General features: G+C 39.7%; 1 protein-coding gene across 3 annotated transcripts in view; it reads left to right on the top strand.

The window, feature by feature from the left end:
• LOC150000651 (protocadherin alpha-C2) overlaps window positions 1-26,554 on the top strand; it is a 122,788-nt gene that overhangs the window by 59,110 nt on the left and 37,124 nt on the right. The window contains exon 1 of one of the 3 annotated variants that reach the window (XM_090288157.1): window positions 21,996-24,560. The exons of the other annotated variants lie outside the window; for them this stretch is intronic. Within the exon in view, the coding sequence (XP_090144283.1) occupies window positions 21,996-24,560 (2,565 nt within the window). Of the gene's footprint in view, window positions 1-21,995; window positions 24,561-26,554 lie in introns of those variants that run through there. 3 annotated transcript variants of the gene reach the window in all.

The following is a 26,554-nucleotide window of genomic DNA, read 5'->3' as shown; positions in this document are numbered from 1 at the left end:
TACATCTCACTGTCATCAAATCATATTTAGTGTGACTTTAATTCTTTGCTATTTGTTGAAATTTGCTTTGCTGCCCTTTATAGTGACTTTCTGAAAAAGTTTTTGTTGTCAAAGTATAATATACATATAGAAGAGTGCACACATCATAAATGTATAGGTGGATAAATGCTCACAAGTTGAATATACCTATGTCACTAGCACACGGACTGAGACAAAACATTGTCAGCACAGCAGAAGCTCCAGTCGCAATCCCCCAAGGATAATCACTGTTCTGGCTTTTAACAGTTTTAATTAGTTTTACTGTTTTTACACTTTACGTATATAGAATTATACAGCATAGACACTTTTGTTTTGCTATTATTTCTGAATATGATTATTTGTGAGATTCATCCATTATGTTGTGGGCAGCTGCATATCATTCATTCTCATTGTATAGTATTTCAGGCTGTGAATGCTCAATTTTTTGGTGAATGTTCTGCATAGTCACAAAAAGGCAGTATTCTGAAATTGCCTATTGTAGTGCTCTGTATATGTCTGTTAAGTTTTTTGTTGATTGTATTCTTCAAATATTCACTATTTTAAAATTTTCTTTTATTTACATTTTTATGCGACTAAGAAAGTTATGTTAAAGTGGCCCACTATGAGTGGTGAATTGTTTATTTCCCTTGGATTCCTGTCAAATTTTTGCTGCATTAATTTTGAGACTGTTTTATTTAGATAGTTAAACAAATTTAAATTTGTAATCTCTTTCTGCTAAAGTGAAACTTAACATAATGAAATGACCCTCTCTATGCCTACTTCATCTGCTGATGGACTATTTTAGTTTTTGTTTGCCTGAAATGTCATTACTGATAGATATCTTTCCCTGGGTGTAGCATTCTAGGTTGGAATTTATTTCCTTTTGGCACATTAAATTTATTTCCTCACTATCTTCTGGGTTCCACTGTCTCATTGTTCCATTTTATGAGTAATTTATTATCTTTCTTTTAATTTTAATAATTTTATCTCTTATGTGTACAATATGTTATTAAAAGTATCCCTTGAGTTTTTTATTTTAGTTATGTTTTTCATCAAAAAGTTCTAATTATTATTGTTCAAGTCTGCTATGACCTTTTTATCATTTCTTCTTTCAAATATTTTCAAGCTTGCTTTTTGTTTCTTTAACTATATTAAATCTCCATCTCATAATTCTAGAGTCTACAGTCTGCAAGCATGTTTCTGCTGTGTGCTGCTTCAGATTGTTTTTGATTGCATCTCCCTATTTCCATGTGTACCAGATTTTTTTTTTAACTTTTTATTTTTTTTATTTTTTATTTTTTTAAGTATATTTTATTGATTATATTGTTACAATAGTTCCAATTTTTTCCCCTTTGCTCCCCTCCGCCCAGCACCCCACTTCCCCAACAATCCCCTCCCCAAGTCCATGCCCATGGCTCACCCTTTCATATATTCTTCTTTTTTAAAAAAAATAATTAATTAATTAGTTAAATATTTTAACAATAAAAAATAACAATCCCTCCCTCTCAGACTTAAGACCCTTTACAATCTTATAAAGGACAATGGACGAAGGTCTCGAGCTCCTCTAGCTGCTTCAAGCTGGACATGGTCGTCGTCCTACCTACCCTTGGGTCAAGAAATCCCTAATAAGAGTGGGGATGTAGAGGGGAGGGTGGCCTTCCTACAAGGGGAAGGATCGTGCAGACTCCAGGTTGGTTGGCTGTCTCTGGACAACGGCATGCTTGGTTTAACAGGCTGGCATCCTTGTTGTATTCTGGGGGCAACAGGGTTAAAGGACATCATTCAATCCGTAACCACTAGATGACAAAAGACAGGTATTAATTTTTCAATGTCCCACATTAGGGAAAAGAAGGGCTTCTTTGGAGGAAGGTATGCCAGGTACATCTCACCTGTCCAAAACCCTTTTGCCCATTATACTTAGTTTGGACTGAGGGCAATATTTTAGGTTTCCCCCCTCTCAGGCCTCTGGGCTCTTTCTGTCCAAGCCATTAGGATAGAAAAGAGAAACTAGTTTTAAAGTGAAGCCCACAGACCACCCCGTTCTTCACCAACCCAGCCACTTAGTTCAGCCAAACCATTGAGTCTCAGGAGGCAGCAATGCAGACAGAATTAAGTGAGGCCTGTACGTACAGACAATCACTCAGGTAACGAGATCGTAGGCTTATGCCCTTTGAAAACAGAAAACACATGTTAATTTATGTAACATAACCCACACACAAGTTTATAGATCTGTAGGACTGTCTTATTGGAAAGACATCCAGTTGCAAGGCATTTGACATTCTTCTTGCCTGTAAATTAAACATCTTTGATAATGCCACAGACATAGTTTAACTTTCAAATGAAAACAAATTTTAAATGAAAAGAAACTTTAAAGACGGTTAGCTGTACTTATAGTCTACCACTGGGCATTGTGATCTTCCTTGAATCTTGATTTTTCTCCCTAAGATTACCCTCCTTGTCATTAAAGGGACTGCATTAAGTTCATTTTTAATTTATCCTGTTCATTTGCATAAACATAACAAGAGCAGCAAATGATCACTTATGATCTTTAGTTCTGCTTTGCTGGAACTTACGCAAGGAACATTTAGGGTGACGTTCAGTCTGTCCTTCAGGGCACAGAAGCTGAGCCACATACCTGGCATTCAGCCTTGCCTGTAAACACCTGTCTTTTCCAGGTCCTTCTGGTTTTCCATTGTGCCTTAAGGTCCCTTCTAGCCATCTTTCAGGAAAACAACCTTCGTTCCTTCCCTGGAAAGATTGCTATGGACCGCTCATCCATCCAAGGTACCAGGTCTTTTATCTCGTGGACTTTTATTACCTTTGAAAGTCAGTCCCAGTTGCTCAGGGCTTTTTGGTAACAACCAAAGCCCAAGCATGTCTCCTTTAGTCATAACATTCCAGTCAAAGTCTTAGTCAAAAAAAATCGTTATTAACAACTGGTCTTATTAGTTTTATGCAAAGAAACTTAGGTCATTACTTACTTCTTTAAAATGCCAAATTCTGGAGGGATCAGATAGGGAGAAAATATATACAGTGTGAAGGAAAAACCTTGTCCTTCTAATATTCACTGAACTTGCATTTCTTTTCTTTATATTTTTATTTTCCCCCCCACTAAAAATTTTTCTGTTTGTTTGTTTTTCCATTACAGTTGTCTCACTTTTTCCCCCCTCTTGCTTCTCTGCACCCTGTCCCTCCCTTCTCCCACATTCAGTCCCCACCCAGTTGTCCATGTCCATGGGTCATTTATACATGTTCTTTGACTAGACCCTTCCCCTTCTTACCACTTCTCTCCCTCCCATCTCCCCCTTTGTTACTGTTAGTTTATTCCTCGTTTACATACCTCTGGTTCAATTTTGCTCATTTGTTTGTGTTGTTCATTAGTTTCCTGTAACAGGTGATAGCATAAGGTAATTTTCTTTTGTTGCCTGGCTTATTTCGCTAAGCATAATTCTCTCTAGTTCCAATCATGTTGTTGCAAATGGTAGAAGTTCCTTCTTTCTTTCAGTACTTATTCATTGTCATTTTCCCCCTTTGTACTCGTGTTCCTCTCTGTCTCTCTCTGTTTCTTCATCTTCTTAAAGCAGACCCTTTAGCATCTCTTGCAATACTGGTTTGGTGGAGATGTATTCTTTTAACCTTCTTTTGTCTTGGAAATTCCTTATTTCACCTTCCATTTTGAATGAGAGCCTTGCTGGGTAGAGTATTCTTGGTTGTAGGCCTTTGTTTTTCATTACTTGGAATATATTTTGCCATTCCCTTCTGGCTTATAGTGTTTCTGCTGAGAAATCTGATGATAGCCTTATTGGAGCTCCCTTGTATGTTATTAGTTGTTTCTCTCTTGCTGCTTTTAGGATTCTCTCTTTGTCTTTGAATGTTGGCATTTTAATTATGATGTGTCTTGAAGTGGGCCTGTTGGGGTTCATTTTCATTGGGACCCTCTGTGCTTCCTGGACTTGCATGATTCTTTCTCTCTTCATGTTAGGGAGGTTTTCTGTCATTAGTTTTTCAAAGAGGTTTTCTATCCCTTGCTCTTCTTCTTCTCCTTCTGGAATTCCTATGATACGGATATTATTACGTTTCATGTTGTCCTGCAGCTGTCTTAGAACCTCTTCTGTCTTGTTCAGCCTTTTTTCATTTTGTTGCACTGTCTGTGAGTTTTTGTCTCCGTTGTCCTCCAGCTCGCTGATCCGATCTTCTGCTTCCTCTAGCCTGTTTTTAATTCCTTCTACTGTGTTCTTCAATTCAGAGACCGTATTCTTCATTTCCTCCTGGCTCTTATTGATAGCTTCCATGTCCTTTTTGATGCTGGTATAATTCTCAGTAAGTTCCTTATAGTTCTTCTGGAGTTCACTGTAGTTTTTCTGGAGTTCTTTGTAGTTTCCACTGAACTCATTGAGCTTCTCCATAATACATGCTTTCAATTCCATATCTGATAGTTGGCTCCCCTCTATTTCATTTAGCACTCTTTCTGGGGACTCTACCTTTCCTTTCGATGGGGTGTTGTTTCTCTGTCTCCCCATTTTTGTGACTCCTATTGTTTGTTGTTGCTTCTTAGAATGATCTGCACTTCCTGGATCTGCCCCTGGTGGCGTCAGATCCTGTACCAGTCTGGGCCTAGGCAGCCTGTTGGAGACTTCCAGGGATCTACAGCCTTTGTCAGTCTTCTTTAGTTGTTAATCTATTCAATCTGTGATTAGCCGTCAGGCTTAAGGACCGTGGGTGTGGCAGCTTAATTCCTGTAGGCTGGGCCTTTGCTTCCCCTCAGGCTGACGCCACTTGGCCGGGAATGGTCGGCCTGCAGTGTGGGGATGAGTCAGCACTGGGACCCAGCCGGCCTCTTCCCCAGCTCTCCCCTCAAAGCCACCACACCAAACTCTCCCCATGTGTCTCCAGTCCTCTCTGCCTTTCCTCCGCTTGAGCCCAGGGTAAGTGGGGGCCAAAATATTTTTGTACGTGATCCACTTAAGAGCTCTTTTTCTCCAGCTGTTTCTCTCTGGCTAGCAAGAAACCCTGTGGCTTTTCACTTTTCTCAGCTGGATACTATTTTACTTTCCACTCTGTTGCTGTAGGCTGGGAAGTTCAGCTGGGGGTTTAGACACTGCCCTTCTCAGGGGGAATCCCCGGCTGCTGAGCTGTTTCTCAGTCCCTTCAGCTGCCACCCGTGTGAGCCCAGCCAGCCCTTCCGGGTCTCCGCACTCCCTACCGGTCACGTTGTGATGTAGCGGCCTTTTCTGTCTCTACGTGGTTATAAGACTTCTCTCCAGCTGGTGTTCGGTTGGTTATTCCAGATGAGTTCTGCAAAATTACGTTGTAAATCCAGACTAGTTCTGGGAGGAAGTTAGTGTAGCTTCCACTTACTCCTCCGCCATCTTGTTTCTCCCATGTGTAGCAGATTTTATTTTGACTTGTAATGATCATTAACCTGAAAACAATATGTTCCAGAATATTCCGAGATCTTAAGTGGAAGTGTCTTCCTTTAGGATAGACTTTTATTTACATCTGAATACTACCAGTTGTAAACCACTTTAAAACAAGTTCAAGACTTGAGGATCCTTGACTTCTTAGATGGCCATGTATACCTAGGACATACAGTATCCAACTACAAGTTTATAGGATTTTTTTTTTTTTTTACTTTCCTTTTTTCCTTCTGACCTGGTTGGTGCCCCGTCAAGCTCCCTGGCAGTTCTTTGGGCTAGAGGATAGAAGGTTTAGTTTTGGTACACCGTCACTTGGAGAGTATAGTCCTTGGGGTTCCTGGTTAATGTAGATGCTATAAGGTTCCTTATCTCATATACATCCTGGTCCTTAATTTCTGTTTTCCTTACCCCACAAGTTATCTGAATTTATGTCCAACTTTACATCAGCCAATTCTTTTAGAACAAAAAGAAAGTTCAATATTCTGCTCACCAATCTGGGTTTATGTTCCCTCCAGAATTTGTTCTTGCGCTTCCCCATTATCTTGTCAGATTTTCAGTTCTTTTAAGATAATTGTTTTAATAATTTATCCAGAGTATTTAGTTGCTTTTAGTAGGGTGTCAGCTCTGAATAATTTAGGCTGTCATTACCTGAAATTCCTTATCATACAGTTTTATCACTAGCAGATTACATCTAAGTAATATAAAAATGCTTTTATGTATATTTTAAAATATTTGAATTACTTTTCCTTTGAAAACAACAGTATCTTAATTTTATCCAAACCCCAATAGGGAGGTTTAAATCTCATTAATTTTAGAAAGAAATTTAGAGAGCATATCTACTATGAAACACGTAGTAACTGAACGAAAAGAGCACACGCTTTCACCTAAAACATTCAGAGATAATAAAATTTTATTAAAGGTGGTATTTGTGGCTTTACCTGACATAAAACAATTTCTGTATATCTCTATTCTAGTCATGTCATGTAACATATTTTTTGAGCATGAGACACTCAATGTGGAGATAAATAATTTATAATCTCTAACATTAAAAATATTCAACAATAAACAAGTCAACCATCAATTATGATATAGTCAGTTTTCAGCTACAACTGAAACAAATACGTGTTCTCCAGGAAGCACAGAAGGGAAGCATCTAACTCAGCATGGTGTTTGATGGAGTGTGGGGGCAGGCAAGGAAATCTTTCCATGTAAGACATCTTTTTAGCAGAATGTTAATGGATGATTTGGGAAGCAAGGAGGCAGAGTGGAGAATAACTGTTTGAGGTATAGCAAGCACCGTAAAGGCCTAGAGGAATGAGAAAGCATAAGAGAAGCTAAAAATAGTTTGATTTGGCCAGAGCATAATGTAAACGAGTAAGCAGGGATGAAGCTGAAGCTAGAAAGTTACAGAAGAATCAAATTAAGAAGATTCTTCAATGAAATGCTTGCATTTTAGACTTTATCATGAGGAGATAGGGACCCAGTGAGGATGAAAAAAGACCTAAAAATAAATTTCCCATTAAAGGGTATTTATTACATGATCATTTCAGACATTTTAGGAAAACAAATTATCTGCAATCCCAATATCCAAGTATAGTCACAATTATATGTTTCTATAGCTTCTTAAAAAAAAAAAGTGTTCCATGCATATTAAAAAAATAGTTGTAATTATATATAAGGATATGGTATTTTATTATAAAGTTAATTTATCTTTTTAAATGAGTGATGTAAAATTTAGGAAAGCATATGCATTTTAAATTCATGATCTTCACTCACTAAATATTGTTTCAAAAGGTCTTATGTTATTAAACTCTTTGTCAGCATAATTTTAATGACTAATACATTCCACTAATAATATGGATTATAATTTGAACTATTTCAAGATTTAAAAATATGACTATATAAATTATGTTTACATTAATATGCACATTTATTAAGAATGGCAAACTGTGTACTTAGGAAATCAAAGTAAGTTGATTAAAAATTATTTTAATTGTCTTGCACCAAATCATATAAAGGTGCCAAGGTAGATGATGTGCATCCAAATAATTATAGCTTTTATACTTTCCAACAGTAAAAATATATATAAAATAAAACAAAGTGAGGTCTCATTCAGAACACCCATAAACATGAAATACCTAGGAATGACTTTAATGAGAAATGTGAAAGAAAAGTGTAAAATTTTGTTGAAAGTTATTTAAAAATCTTATATAGAGTGGTATAATGTATTCTTAGATGGAATGTTACAAAAGCATATTTTCTCCAAATTAGTTGGCTTTGGCCCTGTGTCAATGAAAATTCCAATGGAATTATTATTTTACCTTAAATTTACCTCTAAGAATAGCATGCAGTAAAAATTTTTTAAAAATTGTAACAGTTTAAGATGTAGAAGTTCCATTATCAGGATTAAATTTTGGTAAAACATCATTAGTAATATTATATAGTATCCATTGGATAGGGCTACTGTGGAGGAAGGGAGATTAAACTACCATTAAGATATTCAGGTAAGAAAGATGAAGATTTAAACTGAGGCTAGAGAGAAGTAATTTAATATAATATAAGCGGTAGACTTAGGTCTGCATTAGTAAATGTGAGGGATAATAGTAAAATAAATAGATGATATAAAGGTTCATACAAATGATGAGTTCAGTTTGGAAATGTCATCTAGGCAGAGGTAGTCAGTAGTCAGTTGAATTTGTTGATCTGAGGGTGGTCTGAATTCTAAATATAGACTTCGAATCATCTGCATAAAAATGATCATTGAAGCCTGGAGTGTGAATAAAACTCTCTATGAACAATGTATAAAGTGGAGGAAAAAGAAAAGAGGGGAAAGGTCAAAGCAGTGAGATGACTTTCTCAGTGAGCATTTAGGTATTTGTGAGAGTCATATGAATTACATTATAATATGAGACCTTTCTATTAAGGAAAACAAAATATTGCTGTGAACATAATTCTGTGTTTCATTATGAATTAAGAATTTTGGAGACAAATCAGAAGTAAGTGAATTGACTGATTTATCGTTGATTGAGAGTAAAAATTAGCACGAAAAAATTGGGGAAACATTTTGGCATGTCTAACTAAAATTAAAATGTGCATACTTCTAACTAAGCACCTCTCAGAATAAACAAACACACAGGCATATACATGCACATACTTCTGGAAATGTACCTAAATATTCAATCACAGGGTAAAAATAAATTATGAAATATCCATACAATGAATATTATGCAGCCATTACTAAGAATAAAACAGAATTGTATGTACTGACACGAAAAGATGTCCGTCATATATATTAAGTAAAAATGAAAAGCAAAGTTGCATTATAGTGTGTAGAGTGTGGTTACATTTTGGTAAAGTATATAAATTTATACATTTGTACATGCATAGGTAACAGTCTGGAGGGATATAATTATAATTATCTGTTAATGGTGTGATCTACAGGAGAAAAAGATTTGAAGGAGCTCACTGTTTTTTTTGCTTTTAAAAATTCTGGAAGAACTGGATTTTGTACAATCAGTATTATTTTTAATATTATTGAACTTAAATAAAATAAATAGAAGACCAAGAAAAGTAAAAATAAACCACCCAAGAACTATAACAGAAATTTATTTCTTTCAAAACTCTGAAACCTATGGCTACTTGTATTCACTATTCACAAAGCACTTATGTGAACAAGAGAGGCTTTTAAAAATATATATCAGTATAAGAAAATATACTTTTACTGGCTAGTGGTCCCCAGATGTTTTTGCCTTCATCGGTTGCTTCTAGGAATATCCAGAGCACCCAGTACCCTTTCCTTTGAGTAGGTCATTGATTTCAAACAACTTCATAACCACTTCAGGAAGGGGCCTACGTTGAAGAAATAAGGAGCATCGGCTGCAGTAGAAAAGGAGAGTAAGGCTAGGATAGGAGGTGCTGTTAAAGGCTGAAGGATAACCGCTGCCAGTTTGTCCAGTGTCTGCATTCATTCCGAAAATGTTTACTCATTTGGCACTTGAACTTCTTCAGCCCAGGCCCTTCTGCTGAGCTTCAAACTCTCATACCCTATTACCTCACATCTCCGCTTGGCTTTCTCACGGGCAGTTCACACATGCCTAAAATTGAACCATGATTTCCAGACCTGCTCAATCCATCTCCTCCCACAGTATTTTTAGAAACTGATACCATTTTTCACTTAGTCTTTCTTTCCAGAAACTGGGAAGTTGTGGTGGACAGCTTCCTCTGTCAAGGGGAATTTGTCCTCTCATTAATCAGTCCTGTAAATTCTGTCTCTGAAATTTAGCCAACAGGTGTCCATCTTCCACAGACAACCATTACCTTGGTCCACGTCACCATCTTATTTCCTCTGGATGGATGCAATTACCTTGGAACTGGTTTTCCCTCACCCTTACCCCACCCCTACTCTCTGAAGACCATTCTCCATACAGCAATTTTGATACTATCTCACACCCCTTATTAAAAGCTACAGTGGCTTACCTTGGAATAAATGGCACAGAATCCAAACTCTTTATGATCACATGTAAGACTTTAAAATCTGGCCTCTGGTTGTTTCTCACCCATCTCTGCCACATTCCGATTGTTCCCTATGCTTTAGCCATACTGGCTACCTTTCTAGTCTTCAAGCATACCCTGGCTATTCCTACGTGAGTGCTCTCACACTTGCTGTTGCCTCAGCAGGGAATGCTCTCCTCACTCTTCTTTCCATGGCTGGCCTCTTTTCATCCTTCAGGTTAGTTTCAATGTCATCTTCCCAGAAAGGCCTTCCCTGATATCTATATCTAAGTAGAATTCCTTCAAACATCCTTTATCATTATTTCTTATTTCTCTTATGACATTTATCGCTCTTCTTACCTACTTTTTATTTATTTACTTGTTTAGCCTCCACCTTCCTCAGTGCACTACTCCATGATGATCAATATCATGCCTATTTCTTTTGCCTCGGTGCCTCCAGTAGCTATCAAAATCTGACACATAATAGTCATTCAATCAACATTTGTAGAATGAATGAGTGAACCCTGTCCTTAAGCATGTTGAGCAGGGGAGATAAATTATGTACATTGTCGTCGTCGGCAGCCGTCCGTCTCGAGAGACGATGGTGTAGCTTCTTAAGAGTCTATCTGCACCGCCGAGAATGGCTGTGCAGTCCGACTCGGGAGTGACATGGTATCTGTCTCCTCCCGTGTTGAATCGACATCTTGCGATGACGCTGGAGTGTCCTCTCCAGTGAAGCTGAAGCTACAGAGCCTGGGCAGGGTAATATGGAGGGTCTGCTGTTGCCCATGCAGCAGACCCCCCCTCTCTTCGCAGCTGAAGGGTCCAAGGGAAAGACGAGTCGATACAGCTTGGCTTCAGGTGCGCCGCAGGAGTTGCCGGTGTTGACTACAACGTCAAACCGCCTTAGGGACTCCGGCTCCGGATTTTCTGTCGGGGTTTACTCCCTTAGCCTTTCCCCTGAAGAGGTATGCCGCAAGGCAGCGGAGGTTTTTTGGAGTCAGAGTTTTCCTTCTCTGATGTGCCCTGACTGGAAGATCGAACCAGCGACACTTAGCTCGCAGGCCGACGCTCAATCCACTGAGCTAAACCAGCCAGGGCCTAAATTATGTACATATAGCTTTAATAAAATATATAAATTAACACTCTACATTAATGGTACCAGGAAAGTGCTTCAGAAGTTTAGGGTTTTAGTTCAGTCCTTGTCACACAATTAATACTCAGTAAATGTTGAATGAATGAAAATTTCCTCAGCATTAGAAAGTGGACATGTTTTATTTTAATAACAATGTAGTGAGATTGTTTTGTTCTGATTTATCTGTGCAGTTAAGATTTTGAGAGTTAACTTAAGGCAATATTTTTTTCTTTATACATTGAGATTTCAAAATAACAAAAAAAAATAGAAGGTAAAAATAAATAAAAATACAGTGCAATAAGTTACTCAAGGGTTAGGTTCCAAAGCAAGTGTGTATGGTGAATATTATGTTTAAGTAATAATAAGCTTGAAAAATCACATAAATCTTTCCAAGTATAATTTTCCTAGTTGTACTGTTATCACTCTATTAGGAAATTATCATGGACACTAAAACTTGAAAACCACTGAGCTTATCTAAATCCAGGAACATTCAAACTATACTGCCTTTTAAGATAAATTATGAACAAGAATTGCTGGAAAATTATAAATGGTTCTTGCTTGCCTATAGGGTTTACTTCATTAAATTTTTTCATTGAGATATAATTAACATATAACAGTAAGTTAATTCCAAGTGTACATCATAATGATTCTCTCTCTCTCTCTCTATATATATATATATTGCAAAATGATCAGCAGAATCAGCTTAGTTAGCATCACCATACATAGTTAAAATTTTTTCTTGTGATGAGAACTTTTATTTCTATTTAATTTTTAAGTATATTTTATTGATTATGTTGTTACAGTAGTTCCAATTTTTTCCCCTTTGCTCCCCTCTACCCAGTACCCCTCTTCCCTCCAGCAATCCCACCCCACTTAGTTCATGTCCATGCGTCGTGCATATAAGTTCTTTGGCTTCACCCTTTCCTATATTATTCTTAACATTCCCCTGTCTATTTTGCACCAACCGATTATGCTTAGTCCCTGCACCATTTCCCTATTTCTCCCCCTCCCCTCTCCCAGCTGATGACCCTCCAATGATCCCCATACCTGTGATTCTGTTCTTATTCTGGTTTGCTTAGGTGGATTTTGTTTTTATTCTTTAGATTCAGTTGTTGATACTTGTGGGTTTGTTGTAATTTTAGTGTTCATAGTTTTGATCTTCTTTTTCTTAAGTAAGTCCCCTTGACATTTCATATAATAATGGCTTGGTGATTATGAACTCCTTTAGCTTCACCTTCTCTGAAAAGCCACTTCATCTGCCCTTCCATTCCAAATGATAACCTTGCTGGATAGAGTAATCTTGGTTGCAGGTTGCCTTTCATCACATTGAATACTGCTTGCCAGTCCCTTACCACCTGCAAAGTGTCCTCTGAGAAATCAGTCCTATAGGCACCTCCCTGTAGGCAACTCTTTGTCTCTCTCTTGCTGCCCCCAGGATTCTGTCTTTATCTTTCACCTTTGGCATCTCAGTCATGATGCATCCTGGTGTGGTCCCCTCTGAGTCCAGCTCACCCAGGACCCTCCGTGCTTCCCGGACCTGTATGTCCATCTCCTTCACATAATTTGGGAAGTTTTCCTCATTTTTTTCAATTCTTGCTTCCTCATTCTGCACTGGTTGACTTTTTCTTCCTTATGTTCCAAATCATTGATTTGAACCCCAGTTTCCTTCCCTTCACCATTGGTTTTGTGTGGATTTACCTTCATTTCACTTAGCATAGCCCTCACTTCTTCTCTTATGCGTTGTGATGAGAACTTTTAAGATCCACTCTTTTAGCAGCTTTCAAATTTACAATATAGTATGTTAGCTATAGTCACCGTGACTTATTTTATGAATGGAAGTTTGTACCTTTTGATCACCCATTTTGCCCATTCCCTACCCCACTGTGGCATCCACCAATCTGTTCTTTGTATCTATGAGTTCAGTTTTTTTCCAATTACTTTTGATGTTGCCTCAATAACATTGATGGATATTAAAATATTTTTTAAATGAGAATTAAATTTGGTGACATACGTGAAAGCACTAAGCTCTGGAATTGTCACATACTAGATTTTAAGTAAATGCTTGATGAATTGGAATATAAATCTTGCTTCATTAGTTTAACATATAAAAGTTTTAAAAATAGTTATTATGAAGAAGAATGTGATCACTGGCTTCCTGTATTTCCAGGCTGGCACTTCCTGTTGTAACAATACTGAATATCTCTGTGACTTCTTTCAGAATATTTGGGGTGAGGAAATAAGAATAGGAAATAGTTGATGATAGTTTGCTGTGCCTACTCCCAACCTACATTTGCCAACTTTCCAGAATTACAGCTGGGTTTTTCATCCAGGGATGCAATATTCATCATTGTACCCAGGAAACTCGCAGTCTGACTTTATCAGGGTAGTTGTTACTTTCTAAGCCATCATTACTGATCCTTGCAAAGCATGACGTTTTGTAATTTGAAAATCCCCTTTATTCCTCAATTCCTTCTAGCTTATGGCACACTAAGTCCACATATTCTAGGAGATATAGCTGTCCTATACATTCTATGTATACATTGATTTATGAACCAATAAATGTTTCATATACAGTTGAGATTTTAAATGAACTTATCATAATTGGATCAAAGGAATACTGGTCCAACTTGAGAGTACTTCAGAAAACCAATCATGGGAGACTATGATGAAATTTTAATTATAAAGGATATTGGATATCCTTGGGTGACAACTTTGTTATAATAGATGTGATATTAAATTAGAAAGAGAGAAAGTGAGGTTTTTACCCAGTTCTGTTTGACATCAACTCTGTATTTCTAGTAAATTGTTAAACCATTCTACACTTCAATTTTATATCTTTGTTAAAGTTATTACCCCATTATCTTTGGTTAACGGGATTTATTAGAGAATTACCCAATAGATTTAGATAAAGAAAATTCAAAAGTTAAAATGTTATCTAATTGGGGAGTTTTGTGTATTTTTTTTCCTATTCAGTACTGAAAAGCTGAAGTTGGTATCAACTAATTTCAAGTTGTAGATGCATCAGGTTAAGTGATTTTAAAATCTTTGAGACCATTACTTCAGAGATGCCATATAAATAGAACTATTACTAGATTTTTCCTTTTCGGTTTTGTCAGTCAGGTAGAGTATGCTTCCTTTACTTGTGATAGAAAAAAAGAGAGTATGCAGAAACTCGGATTTTTCTATTTCCATCCTTTATCCTCAGGTTATTTGGATAATTTCATGAGACTTCTATGCCCATGCTGCCTCTTCTTTTTTCTGGCTAATAATTATAAAAAATTTATATAATGAAAATTTTATGTACTTCATCTCAGTAAATGTCCAGCAGCAACTGTAGTAAGTACAATATTTTCTTTATTTTATTAAGCCGAGGTTTGTAGAAATTAACTAAGTTTCCCAAGGACACACAATTTATAAATAGTAGAGCCTAATCTGTGAGTCTGGTTTTACAACAAGCAGGATTTCTACAGAGGCTCTGACCTAGGTTCATGATCTAAGCATCAGTGTGATTAAGAACCTTGACATGGTCCCTGACCTCTGTGGCTCAGTTGGTTGGGCATTGTCTCACAAAGCAAAAGGTTGCCAGTTGATTCCTGGTCAGGGCACATGACTGGGCTGTGGTGGTCTGGGCATGTTTGAGAGACAATTGGTCGATGTTTCTCTCCCTCTCTTTCTCCCTTCTTCTCACTCTAAAAATAAATGAACAAAATCTTTAATTTAAAAAACACTTAAAGTGGGATTGTGGTCTATAATTTCCAGTGGGATTTAATTCTAGTTCTTACTATCTAAAGAATGCTTGGGGAAAATTTCTGAGGTTACCACAACATTGAAGAATCTATAAGTCTATTCTAAATAACTGTGATAAAATGAGCTTTGATAAAGAAAGGTTTTAGGTAACATTAATTACCTTACAAAAATGTCTTAAAGTATCTTCTAATATTCACAGAAAACACAGTATAACTCCTCTTGGCTAATTTAGAGGTTTTATATTTTATCTTCCTTATAACATACACATAACTGCTGAAGGAATTATGTAACAAAATATCACAAGAAACACATGAGTGGGATTTATATGAGAAAAGTCAAAGCCATTTGTAAAACCCCATTACTTAGGCAAAATATTGTAGGGGGGAAGATGGTACTGAAAGAGGTTGGAGTATACAAATCTGTTTAGCATCACAATTTTATTAAGGTCAACCATTTAAAGAACATATACAGAAGATCCAATTGAAGTCTCTAAAAGAAAAAAAATGTAGCTGTGAAAGATATTGAATAGGATCTCATATACAATACTTGGAAATAATAGCTTGAGACCAATAATGAAATTCTTTTTTATAATTTACATGTAACTGACATATAACATTATATTAGTTTCAGCTGTACAACATAATGATTTGGTTTTTGAATGATATGATTCATAATTAAAATTGCTTGTGCAATTGTCAGATGTTGTATTACACATGGAAAAAAGCTTCCTGGAGATTCTGATAAATTGCTTTGCCTTTTTGGGATCCAGTTTCTTCATTAATACCAACCTCCTTGGGCTCTTGTGAGGATTAAGTGAAATAATATGTATAGAAATAATATGTAAGTTGTTAGTGTTAAGGCATCAGGATGCAAGAGGGACCCCAAAACCCAACAATTATTTGATACCCTGAGTATATGAAGAAAAACTTTTGAGAATTGACTCTTCTTAGGCAGAGGTATAGGAATGTTTAGTTTTTTCCAAGCAGCAAACGCAATACGTATAGAAAGGAGAAACCATGGCCTTCATTTAGACTGAGCTTAGGTCATATCTTGGAAGACAGTTCAAATTCGAGGTACTTCAACAATATTTACATTTTTTTGAAATAGAAAAGAAAAGTATCCAAATCAATGAATGCTTTGGCTAAAACCCACTTGGGAACAAGAATGTTCTTTGGTGCCAAATTACCATCCTACTTCATTCTGTGGCTAAAATCCCAAGAATCGCAGGGGAGAACCAGGGCCAAACAAAGTTTTCTATTAAAATAAAAGGCCCCAAGTGATGAATGGAAACTTGGAACAGGTTTTAATGGTAATACTAGAAGCCAGAAATTAGCTTAAATACAAACTCACAAATTTCTGTCATGTATGAAGTCTCAGAGAGAATACTGGTAGTAATTTTAGTGAATTAGAAACATGACTTAACCTAGGCAGTTGTTATTTGTATTCCAGAGCGCTCAACTTGCTGCTAGATTAGCTTGGAAACTTGATGCTTCCTTGTCATGAGTCATTGATAAAATGTTGAATGGGGTGAGATCAATGGTGGATGGTTCTCTACAGTTACCTGCTAGACTTCTTCCAAGTTGAAGCATTCCATTAATAAATACTCTTTGGCACAGTTATTCAATTATAAAATCACCTAACTATCCTGTCTTGCAGCCTTTCTTTTTGCATTGTGTCTGGAAGGATATTAGGGGACCTTGCTTAATGTCTCCGTGAATTCCAGATAGACTTTGCCTGTGTCATTTCCCTTATCAATGATTTCAGCAAATGAAAACCTAAAATGCCTATGTAAATTTTTTTATCTGTGTGATTGGTTTTGTTACCAGTTTTTAGTTAAAAAATAGTCTAGTATGAATGTTTTCATTTCTAAGTGCTTATAAACAGCCACATTAGTAATATTAGAGTGTTAAAGGATTTAGATTAAGCTCAATGACACTTTAAAAATAGGAAATTTGTTTCTTCGGTCACATTTGTAAGATCATTATCTTGCTACATACTCTTGATTTACTTACAGCACTTTTGTACTTTGTATCTCCTCACTATTCTTGAGGTTCAAGTTTCACTTAAACATTTTCTTCAATGAAAATAAGAAATTTAGTTGGGATAGTTTCTAAATATCTCTCAAACTTTAACATTCTGTGATTTTTGTTAGGTCATTTCAGTTGAGAATACAGATAGAAAAGCAAAACCTCAAAATAATTGAATAGTTTGATTTTATTGCTAACATTCTACAATCTGTCCCAAGCTTTCAATGTATGCCTCCCTTTTTATTGTTACTCATCCAAACATAGTTTGAGTCCTCTTGTTAATTCTGAGCAATTTTCTGATGCCTGAGTTAAGAATCAACTAAATATTGTAGAACTAAACATTTAGAGGATCTCTCCCTAAGAGATAATGTATTCCTTCTGCAGGGAAGAAATGTGTTGTTCCCACATTCAGTGGATACTTTACCTATAAAGAACACTATAATGATATTGGAAAGTGTTTCCCTTCTGGAGATGTATACAGGTCAAAAGTCCTGTTCCTTCATAATAAGATGTAGTTTTTAAAACTACCTTGGACTAAACATTGGGATGTTCATTTATCTCTGTTTTTAAATTATATATCATGTGCTTGGTTTGTGGAAAATATAAATAAATACACAACTTAAAATGGAAATTAGGCCCTTACTTATTTGACAGATATTTTTATAATGGTCAGCCCAAAGTCTGATCAAGTGAATGAGTATGTCCCCTTGCCCTGTGGCCAAAAGGCTCCAGATTGTTTGGTCCCCTAAGGTAAAATAATTTTTGATGCTAATAATAGATAAAGGAAAATTTATGTGAATTAGGAGAGCTCACGGAGTGCCAGTATTTTTCTTATAGGCTTAACACAGATGTATTGGGATTGGTTTTGCTCCTGTGCCCAGTAACCTCATGATAGATGCATTTCAAAAATACAATTAAGGCATACAATTGAGGGATACTATTTCAGAGTTCCTTTCTAGCATAGGAGTAAAAACAACCATGCCTTACCACGGTACTTCTCTTATCATTGTTACTTGTTAGTTATGAGAAAGGAATACCTTCATTTTATAATTATAATACAAAATAGAAAGAGTAATAACATAGTACTTTGGGGAAAAGTCTTAGTTAGAGTCCAGCAATTTTATTTGTAGGTTTTAGTTCTCCAGGTTAGAAATACTTTTATTTTCACATTTTTAAGGGAGAAAACTATAATAAAATCATTGCAGGTTCTTGAGCCTTCTCTCTGTTAGACATGGTCTGTTCATATATAACAAAAGGCAAATGAGTTAATTAAGCAGTGCTTTTTGAATTTGCTAAAAGTAGATATGAAGAAAATGAAATAATCATCACTTATTATTGAGAGCTTATAAGGTTTCCCACTCTGAAGAATATACAGAAATATAAGACACGGCTTCTGCTTGCAAGTTGCTTATAATTAAGGTAAAGAAATAATACTAAAGAATTTTGGTGAATTAAAGAATGACACATGTCAACACTCAGAGATATGTGGTAGACTGTGAAAGAGAAAAAAGGCCATTATGTTTAGAATAGATAATGTTTCATGGATTAGGTGGGTTTTAAGATGGACCCTGAATTATATATAAAATTCAAAAAGGGGGAGAAAAAAGAAGCAATTTCTTTTTTTAAAAAAATAATTTATTTACTTATTTGTTTATTTATTTTTAGAGAAAGGGGAAAGGAAAAAGAGAGGGAGAGAAACATCACTGTGTGGTTGCCTCTCACGCGCCCCCAACTGGGAACCTGACGTGCAACCTAGTCATGTGCCCTGACTGGGAATCGAACCAGCGACACTTGGCTCACAGGCTGACGCTCAATCCACTGAGCCACGGCAGCCAGGGTGCAATTTCTATTTGAGACAATTGTACAAGTAAAATTCTAAATTCAGCTCTGTTAAAAAAAAAAACAAAACATAAATTAAGTACCTCTGTGCCAAGTCTATATGGGCTCCGGAAATGATAGCATGTTTGGGAACTCTACTACTGTATGTTCACATATCCTGAAAAGGTGAATCTCTTGTGCGGAAATAAATCCCTTGAAAGAATACTTATGACAGCAGTCCCTTTTCCTTGGTGATATAGAAAGGGACTGATTTTTGTTTTCAGAATATAGGATAAGCTCTAGGAATAATTGGGAAAGCATAATGTTGAGGTACACTCATCTTCCCCATCATCATTGACTTCCTATCTGGCCTAGTTACAGTTGCTTATCTGTGTTTGATTCCTAAATGGCCTTGCCATATATAGACTGTCAACTAAAGTGTTATCTGATGATAATAAATGATTGCATTTTAATAATAATAGTAATATTGTACTTGTCAGTCACTACGCACATTTTTTCATATACACCATCTCATGTAATTGTAATGACTCAATGAGTTTTACTTAATATTGTTGTCCCTAATTAAAGTGAGTAAACTGAAGCTTAGGCTAAGTAACATGGCTAAGGCCACACAGTTAGTTATTGGCAGGGGTGTGACTGGCTCCAAAGTTTGTGTTTCTAATCACTGTGCTATTCTGCTTTGTAATAGGGGCTTCTTGAACATCCAAGGGAAGGAAATACATATAGTGTGGTTGAAGCATTAGCATTAATATTTGTAGACAGGGCACTTGCTGGTAGTCTAAGTAATCACATTTCACCAACTTGTAAGGTTGACAAGAGTCTAAGGACAATAGCATGAGGAACTAAATCATTACACCAAGTATAGATTATACCACCTCTTTAGGACAATGTCTTTGAGGTGGCTGATTTATGTTGGTTCTATGTTTGCCTTCTCAGTCTTTGAGGGAATAAATACTAGTTGAAGCTTGTGACCCTTACACATCAAAATGGACAACCTGGCAGGTGTCCTTGCTGGAAGATGACAAAATTACTAAAAGACAAGCCCTGGTTTTTCTCCTGAGATGTGACAGTTGGGGACTTCCATTAATCTCTTCCTTAAGTGCTTGTGATCTTTTCTGGGGCACAGGGCCATGCGTGGTCAATACCCAGTGGCCAGGTTTCTGAGTTGTGGGCAGAGGAGGCAGCAACTGTGAGGGCCTGGGAGGAGATCAGGGAAGAAAAGGTCACTCTTCCTGGCAACTTATAACTTGATTCCACTTATAAGCCATTTATTTTCAGAAATAAGTAATGGGTGAAGACAAAGGCCAATTCATGCACTTGAGAGTTTAAGGCTTTCTGAGATCAAATTACCACAGCAAACAGAGACAAAGTTACAACAGGGACATTTTGGGAGGAAGCAGACAGAGAGGGAGAAGCCAGAGACCTAAGAAAGAAGACAGGAATAGAATGTGATGGAAATTGCTTTCCACTCTGCACTCTTGAGGGAACTGAGGGCGAATAAGCAGCAGTGACAGCAGGTAGATTGGAGCTTCTCTGGACTACAATTGGTTAGGTTGGGGAGTGTTGTCAGCGAGTGTGCTTGGTGGGTGGAAGGCAGGGATGTGCTAGTCCAGGCCTTTGAAATCTGGGAGTCAGAATCACTGCCTTGGCCTCTTCAGCTATCCCCTTAAGAAGGAAAGCATGCCAAATATTAGTCTTAGTCTGGCTTTGTTCCAGTTCATAGCCAGAAAATGACCCACAGATGAAGATGCTAGGAGACAAAGAAGAGAAAGGGCATTTTAGGGAGTACTTTTTGCATGTGTGGCACTGGATTTAAAACCCCTGTGGAAGAGATTAGAGGGCTTATAAAGAGTGTATGTTCAGAACAGAGACGCAGAGGCAATGACACAGCCGGAAAGGATTCCTGTGGTTCTTCTGCCTTCTTGTTCACTGAAGAGAAGTGGTTGTCTTTTTGTTGCCTCTGCAGCAATACAAGGTGGAGTCTTAGGGGAACTGAAGCTCAGAGATGGAAAGGAGTGTTATATTTTTGGAAGATGAGCTGCAGCCATTGAAATTGCTGGCTGTTGTAAAATAAATCCCAGCCTCCCACATTTTGCTTAATAACAGCAGACATTAACGGAGTCCAAATTCCAGCCAGGCTTGGGAGATCAAGAGTAACTCTCTTGATTCAATGGTTTTGTGGGCTCTTGAAGACATTGTCATCTATTAAAGAACATTTAAAAAATTACTCTCGAAAGAACAAAGCAAATGTCTTGGGTGATAAATGAAAAAGATTTGAAGTAAAATTAGGAAGAGCTCGAGGGAAGAATCTCTTTAAAATTTTACCAGATTCCCCCACTATGATCAAAAGGGACAAATTAGAGTTTAGCCTGCAGCTTAATGGGGCCAAATTTTTAAAGAGAGAATTTTAAAACCTGAAATATTGTTTATTTGCCAAGGCACACACTGAAAGGAAGGGCCACCTGGCTTGGGTCAGACTTTAGTGTTGAATCCCAGGATGCTAGTTTTAGGTTTGCTCTGAAAGAAGACAGCACTTCCCCCCCACCCCCTTTGCCATAGGGGTTGAACACTTTATGCAGTACTTACGAGTTTTCCAGGGAAAATGTTGGGGTCAGGTAAATAATGAATCCCTATCATCAGAGTAATCCCAGAGCGCCTCCCCTGCGTTTGTTTCCTTCGAACGTGGAGCCTCCACCCGGATGCCCTATTCAGCTAAGGCCTTCCGTTTATTTTTCTAAATTGCGCTTGGAAATCTTTTCTTGGGGAGCTGATAGCCCGAGCCCTAGAGATAACTGCTTTTCCCACAGTAATCTCCTTACAAGACCCGTTAAGCAGTCGAAGGACTGTGAAGGCTGGAAGAGCAGGACTGTGGGGGCAGGGAGGAAGGGAGTGGCCGCGTTCTCGCGGTCTGCGGGGATCCGGTGGGTCCAGCGTGAAGGAGTTGGGGCTGGAGTGGCTGGAGCAGCTGGAGTGCGCGAGCAGTGCGGGCTGCCGTCCGCCACCTCGGCGCGGAATCGGACCGGGACCAGCCGAGCACTCCTCCTCCTCCCCTCTTCCTTTTCCCTCTCCCTGGAGCAGCCGCGGCGGCGGAGGCTACAGGAAGCGAAGCCAAGCTGAGCGACTCTGGGGAGAGCGGAGGAGCTGGGGTATGGGGATCCAGCGGGGCGGTGGGGCCAGGAGCCCTCCGGAGGGCCTACCAGGGCAGCAGCCCCCGGTGTTTGCTAGCGCGTGAGCCGTGGACCGCGGGCGCCGGGGGGCACAAGCGGAGGCGGGGCCGGGCGTGGAGCGCGGCTGGGGAAGCTGCTGCCTCCGGCCCTGGCTATGGAGCTGGTGGGCAGCAGACCTGGGGCGGCAGAGCACACACGACTCAGGCCGCCCAAGCCCTGGCTCCTGCTGCTGCTGCTGTCTCTCCCGCTGCTGCTGCTACTGCCGGGCCCAGCGGCCTCCCAGCTGCGGTACTCGGTGCCGGAGGAGCAGGCACCTGGCGCGCTCGTGGGCAACGTGGCGAGGGCGCTGGGGCTGGAGCTGCGGCGCTTGGGGCCAGGCTGCCTGCGCATTAACCATCTGGGTTCGCCCAGCCCGCGCTATCTGGAGCTGGACCTGACAAGCGGAGCGCTCTACGTCAACGAGCGCATTGACCGGGAGGCGCTGTGTGAGCAGCGGCCTCGCTGCCTGCTCAGCTTGGAAGTGCTGGCGCACAGCCCTGTGGCGGTGAGCGCTGTGGAGGTGGAGGTACTGGACATCAATGACAACTCGCCGCGCTTCCCGCGGTCTGATTATCAGCTTCAGGTAAGCGAATCAGTTGCGCCCGGAGCGCGCTTTCACATAGAGAGCGCTCAGGACCCCGACGTGGGCGCCAACTCGGTGCAGACCTACGAGCTCAGCTCCAGCGAGCACTTCGAGCTGGACTTGAAACCCCTGCAGGAAAATAGTAAGGTGCTGGAGCTGGTGCTGCGTAAGGGCCTAGACCGCGAACAGGCAGTCTGGCACCACCTGGTACTCACGGCTGTGGACGGCGGCAGCCCAGCCCGCTCCGGCACCGCACAGATCTCCGTGCGCGTCCTGGACACCAACGACAATTCTCCCTCTTTCAATCAGTCCACTTACCGCGCCCAGCTTCGGGAGGACGCGCCCCCAGGCACATTGGTGGTGAAGCTCAATGCCTCAGATCCGGATGAGGGCTCCAACGGAGAGCTCAGGTATTCCTTGAGCAGCTACACGTCAGACAGGGAGAGGCAGCTCTTCAGCATCGACCCCAGCACAGGAGAAGTGCGGGTAAGTGGAGCGCTGGATTATGAGGAGGCCTCCTCCTATCAGATCTATGTGCAGGCGACTGACCGAGGTCCAGTGCCCATGGTGGGTCACTGCAAGGTGCTGGTGGACATCGTGGACGTGAATGATAATGCACCAGAAGTGGTACTGACAGACCTGTATAGCCCAGTGCCTGAGGATGCTGCACTCAACACCGTGGTGGCCCTTCTCAGTGTCAATGACCAAGACTCAGGCCCCAACCGGAAAGTGAGCTTGGGCCTGGAGGCCACACTGCCTTTCCGACTGAATGGCTTTGGAAACTCCTACACACTGGTAGTGAGTGGCCCATTGGACAGGGAGCAGGTGGCTGCCTATAACATCACAGTGACAGCCACTGATGGGGGAGTACCACAGCTTACATCTCAGCGGACACTGCTGGTTGAGATCTCAGACATCAATGACAATCCACCAAGCTTCCTGAAGGACTCTTACTCCATCTATGTCCCAGAGAACAATTTGCCAGGGGTGTTGCTCTGCACTGTGCAAGCCACAGACCCAGATGAAAAGGAGAATGCAGAGGTGACCTACTCCCTCCTGGAGAGGGAGATTCAAGGGCTGCCAGTCACTTCCTATGTCTCCATTGACAGTGCCAGTGGCAGCCTTTATGCTGTCAACTCCTTTGATTATGAGAAATTTCGGGAGTTCTTTGTGACTGTGGAAGCTCAGGACAAGGGGAGCCCACCACTGAGCAGCACTGTGACCGCCAATGTGTATGTGGTGGACATGAATGACCATGCCCCTTATATCTTGTACCCTACCTCAACCAATTCGTCAGCAGCCATTGAGATGGTGCCTCGGACTGCCCCTGCTGGCTACCTGGTCACGAAAGTCATAGCCATGGACTCAGACTCTGGGCAAAATGCTTGGCTCTTTTACCATCTGGCCCAGACTTCTGACCTGGAGCTCTTTAAAGTGGAACTACACACTGGAGAAATTAGGACTACCAGGAAGATGGGAGATGAGAGCGGAACCACTTTCAACCTGACCGTGGTGGTCCGAGACAATGGAGAGCCATCACTATCAGCCTCTGTGTCCATTACAGTAGCTGTGGTGGATAGAGTTTCCAAAATCCTCCCTGATACTCAGAGACATGTTCGGAGTCCTCGGACATACTCTGAAATTACACTTTATCTCATAATAGCATTAAGCACAGTATCTTTTATATTTCTTTTGACAATCATTGTTTTGAGCATCATCAAGTGCTACCGTTACACCGCCTATGGCACTGCGTGCTGTGGAGGCTTCTGTGGAGTGAGGGAGCGGTGCCCTGCAGAACTGTACAAACAGGCCAATAACAATATTGATGCCAGGATACCGCACGGCCTCAAAGTGCAGCCTCACTTCATTGAAGTGAGAGGGAATGGCTCCCTCACCAAGACCTATTGCTACAAGGCCTGTCTGACAGCAGGCTCAGGGAGTGACACTTTTATGTTTTACAACACAGGGGCACAGACAGGACCTGGGCCTGGGGGAGCCCAAGCAGCAGCAAGTGACAACAGGCACCTCACAGGCCAAAGTGGACAGAGTACCGGGAACCTGATTATCCTAAAAAATGAGGCTGTTTCTCAAAATGAGGTGAGATAGTAGTCAGGGGAGCTTCCACAAAGTCATGCATTTTTTACATTCCCCTACCCCCAGTATCATGTGCATGGCATTATTAGGTTATTAACAGTGACAGGGGTTATCTGACAAATGAGTATATATAGTACTTGTGATCTGATTGTAATCTGCTATGTTTCCTCTCTGGAAAACTGGTGCCAGAGAACTGTTTTATTTTCCATTTTCTTTTCTGATATATGAAGACTTGATCATAAAATTGAGAAATGAGGATTAGTCTTTACTATTTGAGGTTCAGGTACAGCTCTGCAGAGGAATAGTATAGGCTTGAGAATAAAATGATACTATAGGGCATAACATTGAGATTCAAGGAGAAATGGCCTCTGCTGTTTTCTATACAGAACAAAGGGAAAGTTCTCTTTTGAAATGCTATAGGAGTGTTGTTTTTCAAAAAGCTCTGGAACCTCTGGGCACTGTCACCACAGTGGTCACCTCTATGTGCTGTTCCTGTTTATACCTTGAACTGTCTACAGTGAAAATTATCCAGTTAATGTTTCTAGTGATGGCACTGATCTCATGTTCAGTGGGAATTCTGGAAATTCGTGGCAGAGGTAATAAAGCCGAAGAGTGTGGACCTCACCCTGAAGCGCAAGTTTGCTTTGGCTATTTGATGTGGTGACTCTTCTGTAGGGGCTGTCAGAGGAAATGAATGGTGGTAAGCAGAGAGACAAAGAAGCAATTTTTGTTTGGTTGGACCAGGGAGATATTAAAATGGGTGGATTAGGGATGTGGCATTATGCTGAAGACCAGACCAAGCTGTGATTGAGAACTGTCCTATTAGTCACCTTTCTTGACATAGTGTGAATTCATTGTAAGAGGGTTTCCCAGCATTTAGCAACCTATATCTTTTCATTCCCTATTGATAATTCCTAAGGTTTTGATGAGATGTGAAGCAGCCTCTTCAAGCCCCTCGTGTATTTAAGTTAAATGGCAATATGTCAACATATTCCAAAGCACATGTTCATTTTCTGGGTCTAAAATTTAGTTTGCAATAGCTACAAAAGCCTTGGAAAGTGGATGGCTTACTGTACATGCAAGAGATATTAGTAAATACACTAGTTTTAAGTGGGCATAAGACCAGCTTGCTCATTATTATGAAGAATGTTTATAAATTATTAGACAGTGCATGAAGGTGTGGATGTGTTTGTATAGTGTGTTTGTCTCCATAAGCATGCTGAAATAATCGGGATATCTGCTTTGTGAAACTTTAAACTTGGATTTCAGAAGCTAAAATTTTGTCCCATAAATAATGATGAATTGTTATCTTCTTACATAACTACTTTGTAGCTAGAACTTTTAGAACTAATACAAACTGAGTTAATAGTAGTCGTCCCTCCTGTATTTTTGTGATGCATTTTCATTGCCATATGTATTGCTGTCTTTTTATTAATATCCCCAGTTTCACATTCTGAATTCGTGATAAGCTTGAGGAAAGTGATGCATATGCACAGGAAAAAGCAAAAAACAAAAAAGAGAGATGGATTGAGAGAATTTCCCATTTACATTGTAAGCAGATTTATCAGAAGAGACTAATGTTAGTTAATGCTGAGCAGCCATGGGAGGTAGATTGGAGATGAAGAAAAACAAGGGGGAAAATCAAGGAACTTCTAGAGTTCTTTAGATCATAGCTTTTGGAAGCATGTCAGAGGATTAGCTTTAAATAAGGAAGCTGTAAGACATTTGCCTAACAAATTCCTGTGAAGGCCCCTTGGGCCTGGGGTGGGTCACAGATGGTGAAGAGGTTTGGAGAGCAGGCCTGGCACACTCTGCTACCAGCTGTGAGCTGGAAGCTCAGGGGAATGACATGCCTACCCTCCCTCTCCTGGCTCAGAGTCTGGGGCACTTCCATACATGAATTATTTGTTTTACACTGACCTGAGTGTTAATATGTGCTTTGATACACAAACCTTTAATCTAGGGAGCAAGTTATATGAGAAAAGTGCTTGCTCTGT

The sequence above is a fragment of the Furipterus horrens genome, unplaced genomic scaffold (genome assembly GCF_987537825.1).
Source record: "Furipterus horrens unplaced genomic scaffold, mFurHor1.1.pri manual_scaffold_10, whole genome shotgun sequence".
Classification (NCBI taxonomy): Eukaryota; Metazoa; Chordata; class Mammalia; order Chiroptera; family Furipteridae; genus Furipterus; species Furipterus horrens.
The sequence above is the reverse complement of the archived record's forward strand: the minus strand, read 5'-3'. Positions and strand labels throughout refer to the sequence as shown.